The 15,775-nt window shown below is 33.8% G+C and overlaps 1 protein-coding gene across 1 annotated transcript in view; it reads left to right on the plus strand.

Moving 5' to 3' along the window:
- The window catches only part of LOC132712924 (venom factor-like), a 61,599-nt gene that overhangs the window by 30,364 nt on the left and 15,460 nt on the right, over positions 1-15,775 (plus strand). Inside the window, exons 20-25 of the mRNA XM_060695359.1 lie at positions 9,482-9,703; positions 10,339-10,432; positions 10,773-10,880; positions 11,527-11,715; positions 12,193-12,292; positions 15,580-15,747. Of these exons, the coding sequence (XP_060551342.1) occupies positions 9,482-9,703; positions 10,339-10,432; positions 10,773-10,880; positions 11,527-11,715; positions 12,193-12,292; positions 15,580-15,747 (881 nt within the window). The remainder of the gene's footprint in view (positions 1-9,481; positions 9,704-10,338; positions 10,433-10,772; positions 10,881-11,526; positions 11,716-12,192; positions 12,293-15,579; positions 15,748-15,775) is intronic.

Consider the following 15,775-nt stretch of genomic DNA (forward strand, 5'->3'; position numbering starts at 1 on the left):
AGATATATGCTCTATTTCAAAGTTTAATACACATTTCCCAGCTATCTGTAATTTTGACCCATCAGCAGTTGATAATGGTATATTTGTAAAGTCTAATTTGGGTTTATTCTGAAGCCTTTTATAGCATGAACTTGACAAAATAGAAACTGGGCTTCCAGTATCAATTAACATCCCTCCTTTAAGAGAACCTAAATCTACTTTTACATAATAACAAGAAGTTTTGTCAACATTTTTAAGTTCTGAAACTAATTCACTTTTCCCAGAGTTATGTTTGATTAAGTTTTGGTCCGAAGTGACAGATTTTTGACAACTTTCAGTTTTGATAGCTAAAGGCCTACTTTCACTTTCGTTTTGAAAACGATATACTTTATGACCCATAACTTCCGGTTTGGGTTGTACTACTTCTTGACCCTCAATTTTACTAGGAATTTCTAAAGAAACAAGCGCTTTTGGTCATTTTTAACATCATTTGGAGGGGGTGTAACTATAATTTCTGGAATACACTGTTTATTAGACTTGTTTTTATAATTCAAATTTGAACTATACGTCATTTCAGGCAAAGAAACTTTGGTAAGAATGTTATCTCCCTTAGATTGAGACGAAGTACAAACAAGTGTACGAGGTTCACTATTAATATGTACATTTTGAAATTCTATAGGCCTAACCAATTGAGAACTGACTGACGTTTTGGCCTCAACCTCAGTCTGACCTAGTTTCCCTGATTCAAAGCATTTCTTTTAGCATAACAACGGCTCTCAATGTGACCTTTTTTATGACAGTAAGTACACTGTATGTCTTTAAAGTTAGGTTTCTCATAAAAAGAATTTCCCTGTGTCATATTTTGATGATTTCTAGACTGGGAGTTATAATTGGTGTTTGTAGTAGAACCATATTTATGATTTACAGCTTGGTTGTGGGGGTACGCGTTACTATAGTTACGCATAGGGCTATTACTGCGTCTCATTGAAGGCCTATCAATACCAGTGTTTTGATAAAATCTTGAGGAATTATTTGGCCTAAACTGAGTTCCATATGTTTTCTTGTTGAAACTGATGTTGACGAAATAGCATTCAATGGACGAGTTAACTCCCTTTCCTCATCTAATGGTTTTGTCATTTTATCTACCGAACCCTGTAATGACATAAATTCTACGGCAGCACTAATTGCGTGATCCTAAAGTAATATGGATGCGTAAATTGTACGTGCTTTTCTTAATTCAAAAGGACCTAATCCATGAATATATTGGTCAATATTCGTGTTTCTAAAAGCATCACTGTGCATTAAAGGAATGCTTTTTGAGCTAATCTACGTAAGTGCAGTAACATAGGTCCGAAACGATTCAACTGCTTCTCTTCCGATTACGGAATTGAACAGCGAAAGGCAAACTTCACGTTCATGTGGACAAATCTTTGCGTTAGCCAACGTTTAAGTTTCCGAATAACTTGCAAGTTGAGAAGGGTGTATGTAGACAGTAAACGCTGTGCTTCTCCCCGCAAGATAATTGTTAACATGCATGCTTTTTTGTTGATCAATCCAACTATCCAGTTGCTACTGCTCAAAATGAATAATAAATCGACCATTCACTAGTATACCATCGAAATGATCGGACTTATATTCATAACCGAAGATGGCCGAGTATTTGTAATACCCGAGTACATAGTGTTCATCGGAGCACTATAAGTTCTAGGCATAAATGCGTTTCCTCGAGATAAATTACTCGGAAAACCTACACTTTGCGAATAATGGTTCGATAAAGTATGAGGCACTGGTGTCTGGCATGTATTAACCATAACCGGTGACGTAACGCTACTAATGTTACGCTTTGTCACTAAAGAGGGTGAACTCTTCATATAGCTATAATGTCTAACTGTTACATTAGGAACAGTATCATCAGTTTTTAAAGGGGAAAGCACTGGCTTTTTATCAAAATCAGTCCCTTTAACCCCGGGGATAGACGTATCTAAGTCATCTCGAGCACTTCCTGTATACAAGGGTAAGCTATGACTATCACCAATACGTAATAATCCTTCATTTGTATCACCATGAACAGTAGGGGAGTGTGAACTAAATCTTACTTTCGGAGTACTAAACTCTTGTCTAAAAGTAGGGGAACCAAGAAATGAATCAGACCCATAAGAAGTATTATGGAAAATTTCCCTATACCTAGGTGAAGAATGCGTGTTAACTTGTCCTTCCGTTTCATGAAAAGACCTTATATCGGGAGTACATGTAGGCGTGTTTAAAGTTAAAGTTCTCGTGCGTGACGTATTCTGAGCATCGAACCCCGAAGTATCTATCACACGGTACTGACCATATCTACTTTCTGAATTATATATCGGTAAATTTCCCTCAGCCATACTTAAATGATAACATTTATAAGTAAAACAAAATGATTTTATATCTTAGTTGTACTTCAACTTTTAACCATAGAAAGACGTAATTTAAAGTTAAATCACATTAATTCAAAATTTGTTATATTATTGTTCATACAATTTAAATAGTTAAACTTTAACAACAAACATACCTTTATGATACTCTTACTTAGAGCTTTTTTTTTTTTTTTTAACACAATATTTTTACAAGTGGTCTTGGATAAAGTTTTGACAACTTAGTATAACTATATGTTTATATTTTATAATTAATCCTATAGAATTAAATTTACTTTTGTTTTTAAATTTTATAGTAAACCCTTAAATGTTTCTATTTTAATTTATCTAATATTCTATTTACAGGAGCGTCCACCTAAATTCACATTTACTTTACTTTATATTTTCAATTTTATTTATGTTTATAATCAATACATTATTTTATACACCACCAACCTATAACCGGTTTAAACGCATATACACACCTCGCGCTATACACCTAGCAATTTTTACTCGATTAACCGTTACGTGAAAAATACCACACGACTTATCGTGCGTAAAGTAAAATTTAGCAGACGATATACTAACGTAACACACTGGAAAAATGAGTATTTTATTGATATGAATCCGAATAAGTACTGTATTTTTAAAATATAACCAAACTTTACATAGCTCTATATAAATTCCCTATGCCGTTACTAAAACAGCCAAAAAATTAAATAAAATACTAGACGTACGCCAAAACAAATCTCAATATAAACGCTCTACGTATTACAAAAATCAAAAATTCAGCTGTTACAGCAAAAATTAATAGTTGATTTACAAACAATTGAGAAGTCCAGTGGTCACGGCACCAATGTAATAGTGCCGGTTTATTATCAGTGGTTCAAGCTGATTCGAGCCCAACACTCAGTGGCACTCTGGACAGACTTAAAATATAAATGGCCAAATTACTATGCGGACGACACGTGATCACAAATATGTCTTTAAACGGCACTTTACCCAGGTTCTCTGAACTCTTAATTGCCAACCAGTGGCTAGGATGGTGGTGTAGGACGCTACCTTTAATTTACTCTTATTAAGAAAGTACAACACAAGACTTTATAAATTTAACATTACGAGATTTATTCTAATCATAGACTTATTTAAACGACAATCGTGTAATTTATTTACCAAAAGTATGAATAAGACTATATATTTAAGCAGAATCTACCAACAACTAGTTATTTATTTAAAAAGAATTTCTAAGTATTTACTAATAAGTATATCCTAAATTCTCAAATCATATAGATTTCAAAGAGAGTCAAAACTATTAAGTTTTGAAGAGTGCCAAAGCTCTAAAACTTTGAAGTGAACTGACCTGTCGGCCAGCTCCCAAGACAAGATATATAGAAATTCACCCGGTATTTATACACTTTTGGTAGTCATGACAATACTTAACTATAAGATTGATTGGTCAAAATTACTCATAACAAGTTCTGAACTAATCGAATTATATTAATCAAGTGGACCGATAAAAATGTAAATCTAAACCGAAAGAGCCAATCAAGAGGACTTTAACAGATAAACGTTAGGGAAAGAAGCCAAAATGGACGACAAATGAATGGTATAAATTTGACAACTAAATATTTTATCAAAATACGGTCCTATTACACGCCCTTTACGTGACAAACGTGCACAGTCTGTAACTTCAGCGCTGGAAGAAATTCTAAATCAGTATATGGTCAAACGAATTCGTTCGGACGAGGGCACAGAATTTATGGTTACTGTCTTTAATGCAATGCTCATATTGAAAGGTGTTAAGCACTATTATTCTCATTCGCCACTCCACTGTCAAATCGTAGAAAGATTTAATCAGACATTGAAGAAAAATTTCTACAAATACTGTCATGAACACCGGACATTTTCGTATTTACCGGTGCTTGACAAACTCGTGGCAGCATATAATAATCGCATGCATTCGTCACTGTTTGGTCTAAGTCCCGTTCAGGTGACGGAGGAAAACCAATCTAGATTCTTGAATCTTATGTATGCCAGGAAAAAGCAAAAGCAAGCCGTTACCGAAAGTTTCACTAAAGGGTGGAGGTTCACGTACAAAGTGGGCGATATTGTTCGCGTTAGTATTCGAAGGCAAACATTCGAAAGGGCATATACCCAGAAGTTTACAAATGAGATATTTAGGATAAAAGGGCGTGTTTTACGGGAAAATATACCCGTATATTACTTGGAGGACATGAACTCTGAAGCAATACCAACGGCATTCTATGAATCGGAGATACAGAGGGTCCAGAAAGACTTTGACGATATCAAAAACTGGGACATAGAAAAGATATTGCGCCAACGTAAAGTGGGAAAACTTCAAGAGATATTTGTTCGGTATCGCGGAGTCGGCCCCCAATTTGATAGGTGGGTATCTAAATCTGAGCTCAATCGAAAGAAGAAACAATCAAGCAAGTGATATATATTGATTTAAATTTACTTACTAAAACTGAAGGTGCAAACTATGGATGATCAATTTCACGCGTATATTGGAAGCAACGATAGCACTTCTGTGTTTCCGGATAATAACGGGGCCAATTTCAGGGTAAATTTACATCAACCTATAGATTTCACAAATGGAGACGAATGGTACGTTGCTTTAACTAACATAACGGTTCACAGCGAATGATGATGATGATGATTTATCAATCGTGAGGGACGCTATTTTAGGACGTGATGTTTTAATCACTTTAAATGTGGCCGGATTTTCGTTCGTTGGGGATAGCAAAGCGCAGTTACTTCGAAAAGTTAATTTAGGCGGTGGGCTTGCTATTTCTAAATCGCGTCAAACATTTTCCGTGGATACAGTCGATAATTATTCCTTTTATAAACCAGTGCATTTACGACGAATCGAATATATTCATGTGATTTGTTCATCTGCAATTGGAGAGTTATTTACTGCTTTAAAAAACTGTAAAGTAGGCGTGACTATGCATTTCAAGAAGAAAAAAGAACAAGTCTATGGTGATCGTTAATCAATAAATGTACATATTTAAGCACTTACATTGCTGTAATAGTACATAACGACGCAGATGAAGAGGCGTGGTCAGACATTTTAACAAAACGCCCTCGGTTGCTCTTCATTTATTACTGCATGATATAAACCTACCTAAGCTTTCATTCTTGACATAAAAAGGACACAGGTTACTTGAATATTTTTGTAAAAAAATTCATTCCATTGATCATTACAACGGCAGTAACGGCAAGGAATTGTACATTCCAAATTTTTCTGCCTGGATGAGAATATACGAATGAAAATTACCAGCTAACTCTAAACTCTCAAACTCAGGCAACCAGACGCTACTGTACACATTGTTTCACCCGTCGAAGAAACGCTCGATCAAGCAGCATCACAGTTAAATTCACGTACTGAAAAGAAACTTGTCAGTAAAATTGTCACCGGAACCGGAAGTGGAAGTAAAACGAACGGGAAACTGAAAAAAGGCTAGCAGTAGTACAGATTCTGAGGTGAGCAAGACGAAGAAATCAAAACGTCAGTTCAGTTACGGTAAATTAAATGACATTTTTTCCAAAACAAGCAGTTAATTGATCGTATTTTAGTCGAAACAGTAAAATGTATGTGTTTTCGAGCCTCAGTGACAATGAAACGGTGACGGACGCACTCAACATATTTAGCGTTTTTCCGAACCAATTGGCTATTCAGAAGCAAATACTACAGGATATTTGCCTTCTTTCTCAGTATAACGGGGGTGAGCCCCCCCCCCCCCCTGGAATTTGAAACCGACCTCCAAGGCGATATGTACACCGACTTGAAAAGTACACGCTTATTTCTTAAGGTTTGAATTCTAAACTCCGACGGTTCCCATATAACCGAAGATAAAAAAGTAACACCAGTGGACTCGTTCTTTCACGCAATGTTCAAAAAGGTGGACGTCTATCTAAACAGGACATTAGTGAGTACAACTGGAGACTTGTATTCATACAAAGCAATACTTAACAGACTACTTCGGGCTGACACGGTAACCTCTGATAAATCCAGGTATTATCAAGGAGAGATGTTTACGGATAAAGACACCGGAAGTCCAAATGAAACAAATCCTAATTCTGGCAGTAAGTACCTTTTAGTTTATAGCCTGTAATAATAATAATAATAATAATAATAATAATAATAATAATAATACCGTTTTGCAGTTGTATTTGTTACATTTTCTTCTAACAAATATTTGTTATTTTTATACAATTCGGTACTACTACTACTCTGCGCGTAATAATAATAATAATGATAATAAATACATGTTGTTTTTTCTCCATATTTGCAGATCTTGGCTTGTTTATGCGGCACGAAGCCACCAAAGGCTCGAAAATTTTCGATCTTGTCGGGTTTCCAATGAATGACTGTCTGGAACTGTTCAGCTACCTCATAAATGGGTGCCATATTCGGATAGTTTTGCACAGAAGTATGCCAGAATTTTGTCTGATAAGTGGCGAAGACGGAGATCATACGGGGTCATATCAAATAAAAGTTCAAGATGCATTCATCAGACTCAGGAAGTAGTACCAGTTGAATGCAGCGATACTTGTCGCGCATGCGCGTTTACTTAAGTCTCCAACTGCAAAGTACCCGTATGTTAGGACAGAAACAAAGGTTGCTACAATTGCAAGGGGTCAAAGTGTGTTTTTATGGGACCGAATTAATTCTGCCTATGTGCCCAGATTAATAGTGGTAGCATTCGTTGAATCATCAGCTCTGTTAGGATCTTAACGTTGGAAATGTACGAACGAATGTACGGTTACCCAATGTCAGTTCACAGAAATTCACCAATGGGGGGATTTGCGCAAGGGATAGAAGTAACCTCGAAATAGAAAAATCTGCGCTTTCTAAGGGAGAGCCCTTTACGTATTTGACATTTCCTCATCATTGGATGATAGTTTTAAATTTTAACTACTTCATGCAGGAACTCTTTCTATTAAGGCAAACTTTTTCTGCACCTCTAGAGCAAAATATTGCTTGCGTTGTTTTAAGCGAGTATGAATATTTTCAGTATCTCGATGTAAAATTTCAGCCCCAACACTTATTTTCACACTTTTATCCTTTGTTTATCTCGAGTAATAGTTTTCTTTCGTCTGTTCCCTTCAGACGTGTGAAAAACACAAACTAGACGATAATTGGTCAATAGCGTGTGTCATAATGATGATTCTGTTTGTAACAAGTTTAGTTGTTTTGATAAAAGTTAATCTATTTAGCGTGTTGATTGACTTATGTCAAAAATGAGTGAATTTTACGTTCTTTATAAATATTCGAACACTGAATCAATAAATTATGACTTCAAATGTAAATGAAATAGTGAAAGTATAGAAACGCTATCGTTGCAATATTGTTTCACAACATCACCACCAAATCAATCAGCGGTCGAACAATCTCGAGAAAGACCCGAAAAATAACACGGGAGGATATCCGGATCAACCACCCTGAAAACAATGTTTTCACTATATTGGTGTATTACTGAGTAAACCTCACTATGCGTTTTTATCACAAACACCCGTATTTCCGCTGGTAAACATCCGCTAATGTTACTTTGTGAAATATTGACCAGGCCTATGAAAAACAAGACATGGGGATATTAGATTATTTGACATAAGGTATGCACTTGTCTTTTGTAAAAATCAGTTCCTGCCTTATTCAAACACTAATTTGTTTGTCTCGACATTTCGTTATCTCGATATTTTTTGGACGGTCCCGATGACTTCGAGTTAACGAGAGTCGACTAAATATATAATATAATATATTATAATAAAAGAATAATTCTTAAAAAAATCATCATTCATCATCATCATCATCATCATCATCAACATTATTTATCAACACCATCATTACTATAATCATAACAAAAAGACACGTTTATATAAGAATCACTTACTAACAGTATAGTTGCCGGACTTATAAACTTTATCAATGCATCTCCCTCATTTATTTGGTGGTCACTCTGCCTAGTCTTGTATTGAATTGTACACGATGTCATGTTTGTGAGATGGAAGCTGAAGTCCTGCTTTTATCCTGCAAGCACCTGAATGATGGTCCGAGCCGCTCTTAAAATGTTTCTCTTCCAAACTAAGCTGTTCTTCATCAGAGTATCTCTATTATATTTACATTTATACTTTAACAAGAACAAGTCAATGATACCAGCAGTCACATGACCAGAACCTTTCATTTCTTCCTCCCATTCAAACAACAGATTTTCGTCGTCAACCTTATTAATTATTTCGTTAACGTAAGCATACAGTTTACTCTCCTTCACGTTAACGTTTAAACAGGAATGGTCCCGTTGTGATAGCCAACCTTCTTTGCACCCGTTACAAGTTCGATATGGTGTAGATTCTAGGATATCTACAACGCAATTTGCATACTTTAATTGTAAAGATAACTCCAGTATACATACACTTTGGTGTTGTTGCTGTTGTTTTTGTGCTCATTGTTGTAAATGCATAATATTTGGTTTGTCCATTGTTAATTAATTTCAGTATTATGCACAAAATACTATACTAAAAATGTAGACAGAGAAAAGAAGGCGGAGTTAGTATTGCATTTTGGTTGTAATGGCGGCGACTGAAAACAACGAATGTGCCCGGTCATGTAACTCATTTTCGTTCGTCGCCGCCATTTTGTTTTTCGTTTACTGCTTGCCCGCCCCCAGTGATTTACCAAACATTAGTCTCTAATTGAGACGTCAAATCAATACCATAATAATAATAGTAATAAGATTCAATTATCTAATCACTACAATAAAGTATACATTCACTAGTGTACTATAGATTATTATCTACACAATAGAGATAATTATCTACAATAGACTATTGTACTATAGATCATTATCTATCGACTATTACATAATTATCTACAATAGACTATTGTACTATAGATAATTACCTTACAGTAGATTACGTCATAATTACATTATGAAATCAGAGCAGCGAGCACCAAAACAGGACCCCTATAAACACACTACTTACATGTCAACGTGGTTAGTTAAATGATTTGATATTGAAGTTGGATCTATTTTAAAGGTGAACTTGCAATTTTAATTTCATTGAACATTTTCTCGTGTGTTACATTCAAGGCAAACATGTACTTAATAGCAACGAATGGTTTATGTCATGGTACAGCACCGGATAAGCCCTCGCCAAGAAAAGTAATCGAAGTAGGTCCAAACAGTGCCACAACTGTCCGATTTCCTTTGATACCATTGAAAGCGGGAAAATTTCAGGTGGAAGTTGTAGCCATCGTCCACGAGGAGGGAATGCCAATGGTTGACAGAATCAAAAAATTACTCTTTGTTGTGGTATGTTTTATTAAAGCTTTCATAATGCTATCATGTGAGTAACAATAATTTATATTTATTCTTTTGTTGCAGTATTGTTTTCCAGTTGTCTTGGAATGATAGTAAACCATCAGCACTGTTGTCCCTCGACAAAAGAAAGATTCTCTTGATTAAATTAGGCAATGTTAAATTACTCCAAAATTTACTTTTTCACCTTATTTCATGCAATATCCCAATAATAACAGTTTTGACAACTAGTGAAATCAAGTGACATGCCTAAGAGCATTCAAGCAGATAATAACAACATAACAACAAATTTAAGATCGGGTAGGTGTTGTATTTTAATGTCAGTGGTCTCAATAGTGGGGTCATTTAAAGAACAAAACAAAGAATTGGGACTGAACCTGGTGGTCTTAAAAGAGTACAAGTGAGGAGATCTTTACTCTAGATCATGTAACCATTGACATAAAGAACAGAAAATCACGTTCCTATAAAACGTGGTCCTAATAGCGGGTGGTCTTAATTCTGGACTGGTCTTAAATAGGGATTCTACTGTGTATGCATATTGTTGATTACATACCTTTATGCTCATTTCACACAAACAGAGAAGAAGTCTTAGAGAAGACGTCATAATACACACACATTTTTATTTACAGAACGAGGGTATTCAGGAAATTATAACAATTCAAGCTTGTCTAGATCCAAACAAGCAACGTGAAGACTGTGAAGATAGCGACAGAGTTAAGACAAGTCAGAATAAGTAACATTTTCTGTTGAATAATAAGGTTCCCTTTAGGGCGGCAAGTAAAATATTAACTATTGACATGCAATACTTTTAGACATTTCTAGTGCCACTTTTACACTTTTATTATTTTAAAATACAAAATATAATGATATAATCTTTATTTTAGTAGATATTTTGAAATCCATTAGCTTTTCCCGCCTACTCGTTTTGGAATAAAGCATTAATTGATTGTTTAAAGTTTAATGAAGAACAAATCAATAACACAAATTCTGCAAGTTTAGGCTTCATTTTTCTGATTAAACCTATTTCACAAGACAAAATTTTTAAGGATGTTTTATTTCACAGGATTTGAATATTCCGACACTGGACATGCACAGCAAGTATCTATAGTCGACCTTTCATTACCAAATATAGCAATCCAAGGCACCGGATCGGCTACAGCATATTTACAAGGTACGTTGTTTATAATGACGAATTGTGAGAACAAACCATACAAAATTTATAGTAACCCGCATAAAAATTATGGGAATGGAATCATGTCCTTTTATAATTTCATTTAAAATACTTTTAGAAATAAACTTCAGAATATGGCATGTAAAGTCATGTAAATTGCAATAATAGATAATACATGTACGTTAGTTGAACGTTGCATTTTATTGTTGATCATAATATAGGGTAGAAACCGTAAATAATAATGATAATAATAAGACAACCACGAAATTATCTTGACAGAATGTTGAAATCATTAGTCTGCCTAAAATATTCGTCTTTAAATATTTATATGGGATACCAAATTAAATAAAAGATATATTAATATGCCTTTATCAATATAAAAAGCATAAACTTCTTGACTTAGTCCTAGTTTCTACAATGTGTTCTTATGTCACAGAAATTATATTTTCTATTGTTCTATTGAGTTGCATAACCAATTTTGTTTTCATCTGTAAACGAGATAAGGGGGTTCAATAATTAAAGAAATTCCTATATGATATAATTTATGATAATTCAACATACCGTTGTAAATCTCGCAGTTGTTTTGTATATGCATATTTTACATTAAACTATACACTGCGTTAATTTATTACATAATTCATTAAAGCAAATATCATGGATAACGTAGTGCAAACTATACTTAGCGGCGTTGATAGCTTATTCGAATGTCCACATGGTTGTGGAGAGCAGACGATTGCCACAACCGCCCCAAATGTGTACGCCATGATGTATCTGAAGCAAACCAATCAGGTCACTGCAGATCATGAGGTCACCGGCAATACTCATATTCGAGATGGTAGGAATACATTCTTTAAATGCAAAGTTACCTTATGTTTTCTCCCGGCTCTAGTTGTTTTAACATACTTTTGTTAATAATAATTTCATTTACATGCCAAATTAGTAATAGCAATTTGAACGGATTGAGAAAGAAGCTTAAGAAACTATCTTTACATACTCGTATGAAAGACTGAATACAGATAGACATCATTACCTGCACATTTATGTATATCAAGTTTTTAGTATCTTGTTATTCTGTAGCGACCACAAAGTTGTTTAAATCTGCTATTTAATAACCAGATGCCACATGTTCTATATGAATGTTTCTGATACATCAGTTATTCTTTTATGTTTATATTTTTTTCCTTAACGGAATGGACGGACGCAAGCCTTCACAAAAGTTTCGCCTTTCAATAAAATCAAACAAGCAATAGTTTCTTTTGCATCCTAGCGTCGTACAACACTGTTCTTCATCAACGCGAATCTTTCTTTGTAGGTGTAAATAGAGAGAAGAGCATGTTCCGACATTCAGATGGCTCCTACTCCTGTTGTAATAATGACAAACATACTGGCATTTACAGAGCAACAAGTGTTTGGTAAGTTTAATATCATGATTTGTTTAATGCTTTTCAGTGGATTACTGATCCGTGAAAATTATATTTGATAATTTCACAGTGAAAATTATCAAAATATAATTTCTCTCTTTCCAATGACGAAACTACTTTTTTTGAAGATATTCCCCATGTGGTACCTAAATGCTATTATTGCTGACAATTCTGGCAATGTCTGACAATGTCAGGCTGTTCAGAGAAAAGCAAAGCTAAAAGTAATAAAAAGAGGAAAACTCATTTAAATTACCAATCACCAAATATCGTCTCTCTTTTTTTTCAATTTAAAACTCTGAAAATTACATTCCTTCCCTTCCACATGCAAAACTGCTCTTAATGATATTTGGGCATATTTAAGTATAGTACGAGCAATAACTGCCGTATGCTTTATGAAAACTTGAAAAGCAATGATAGGCAACAGCCCGAAGAATAAGTAAACAACCCAGCTTTCGTTAGGCAGCCATTTAACTTTCCAAGTTTTCTAATTTCCTAGCCGCTTTTTGAATGTTTACACTTCTGTCAACATTTATTTATTGTGTATTACAATCCTCAAATATGTTTTCTTTCTTTAAAAAAGGTGTATGACTAACAAATCCAAATGATATCCCTCTGAATCAAACACTGTTATTTTTCTCCCATGAAATACACAACTTTTAAAAATGGCGGCCGCTTACATCTAAAAAGCCAGGTCTAATATAAATTCGTTGTAAGTAACAGAAGTATGGATGGATGATTGGACTTTTTCTTCTACTAGAATTGTTTGTTATTATTATTAAAACAAGCGATCATTCATATTTTTGTAATAAAATGAATAAAATCACCACCATTTACCGTTGATTGTCGAACCAAGGCTTCTTGTATTTAATTAGAAATTCGACTAAATGAAACTCTCAATGGGGAAAAAAGATTTTAATATTAACGTTTATATTAAAGAAGTTTCGTTTTAACTTATTTTAAAGCATAAAATAAAAAGAAAATCTGATTGTTTGTTTTGTGAGATGTAATTTTATTTCATCTCGTGAACTTTAAAAACAGTATTCTCACTCGTGGCTACGCCACTCGTGAGAATACTGTTTTAAAAGCCCACTCGATGAAAAAAAAATAATTTTACACACAAACAAACAAATATCCTCCATATATATGAAATACATAAATATCCTCTAAGAACAATTGTCACTGAGGATGTCACATGATCGGATCATAGCGGGACTTACACAACTATTTTACAGATATAAATATTTTAAGCGTGTTTGTTATACATTTTGCGGACGAAGCTTAACTTAACGAATGGCCAGTGGCTCAAAAATAAGTAAAGGCCATCGCATTTCTTGAAATATCACAATGCAATGTTTGAAATAAGTTATTTTGGTGCAATCTGTTGGTTATACTTACATGCATTGCGGTAAGAAATCTATTAACATTATCAACTAGGTTATTGATATGATGGAATAGGGTCGTTTATAATAATCTTCCACAAATTTGAAAGAAACTTTAATGCTAAACCTAGTGATTAAAAATATAACTTGAACACGTTTTTAAGATGTGATGATTATTAAAAATATCTTGTTTTTAAAGCAGCGTGCCTCCAGAAGGAGAAATCCTACTTAAATCCGCCCCATCTATCCTGTAGTAAATCAATCACATATGAGACTTAAGTTTGGACTCAGTAATTAGTCTCAGCATATGATTGTCTTGGCTTTAAACAACAATACTATTCAACTGAATTTAGAACAGAAAATAATACTTTAGTCCGTAAGCAATTTAAATTGTGTAATCACTATAAAATAATCTTGATAACAACTGGGATGTGCTCTGGTGCATACTTCTTCCTGATTCCTTCTACTCAGAAATAAAATTCTGCAAAGGTGCAACTGTTAAGAACTCCGAAATGCCACAATTGAAAATATTAACAAGGGATGACTTAAAATGGGCCGGTTCAGATTTTACATAACTATTTTCTAAACTACAGCGTGCTGAGTCTATTTCCATACCGTAGTGACACAACAGAAAATCTACCGTCTTACTAATATTTCAAAATCTCTCTTCTAAAACAATGAAATTGAATGACATTTTAAAATGTTCTTATCTTAACACTTTTGATTGCTTTTCCGCCGACGGGGTATACTTTTATTATACAACGGATTTTTTGCATTTGGGTTATTTCTAGTACCACGTGATATTACAGGACAATATCGCGACCTGTGATTCAGAACGTACAGAATCCGGGATTGTGTATTAAGCATAAAGTGAAACGAATAAACTGATTTGTAGTAATTTGTGGCACAAAATATCATAATAATTATTGATTAATTGTATCATATATAGCATATCGACCTAAACTTCAGCTTGAAATATGATAAGGGCCTACTCATTAACAAACATTGATATACGACCATGATGAATTAATTGTATTTCCTATTTATAATGGCTGCAGCGCTATAAACGCTTCAAAGTAAAGTATGCAAAGAAACAAGATATATTGACGCTTTTGCCAACAATCTTTCTGGAATATAGATGCCAATAAATTAGTAATGAATTTATATATTAAACTTAATTAATTTTAAAACTAGTATTTACCTTTTATTTGAAATTTTATTTCATTTATTTTTTTTTCATTCTACCATATATGGGTGAGTGACTTTCACATTATTTTTCTTACGTTTTGAATTATTGAGAATCTATTATTCAAATTATTGCATTTTTTATATGAATGATAAGATGCTATGATAATATGTATAACAAAGGTAACAATGAATTGATCGGCTTTGTTTTGACATTTTGATTTGATTTAAACATTTTTACAAGTATATTTTCAAGTTTTGATATGTGTTTAAGTAATTTTAAAGGAATTGTACAAATGCATGTATATCTGCTGAGGAGATTAGACATGGAAGCAAACTATGAACTTTTGATTTAAAAAAACATACTTATATATCTAATTTCAAATTTAATTTATAACTACACTGATATATTTATTATGGCGAGACAATGGTTCAAAAATGATATGAGTATATATCAGTCAAACAGAATTCATTTCAACCATTGTATCGCAATCACCGAAAAAATTACGACATTGCTTCTTTGGGAAATGTAAGCAATTATAATTGATAATGTTTCATTCTTTCATTTAGTTTGATTATTGCTCCTACAGTAATGTTCGATACATAAAGAATTGGTTTGTAAAGTTGTTATGTCTACATGGTTAACAGACATTGAATTTCTGACGTGTATGATATGCCATTTATCATATTTATAATCATGTTTAATTCATGAAGGTTGACAGCGTTTGTAGCCAAAGTATTCTGTCATGCTAACACTGTTGTCGATGATCTTCTAGAAGAGAAAAATGATCTTCATCCAACCATAACCTTTTTGAAAAATCACATGAACGCGAAAGGGGAATTTAAGGAGATACAAGACACAAGAATCAGGGTTCATGGTTAAAGGTAATCAATTTTAAAACTAGCTGCA

The sequence above is a fragment of the Ruditapes philippinarum genome, unplaced genomic scaffold (assembly GCF_026571515.1).
Source record: "Ruditapes philippinarum isolate M1 unplaced genomic scaffold, ASM2657151v2 ctg313_1_1_1_1, whole genome shotgun sequence".
In the NCBI taxonomy this organism is placed as follows: Eukaryota; Metazoa; Mollusca; class Bivalvia; order Venerida; family Veneridae; genus Ruditapes; species Ruditapes philippinarum.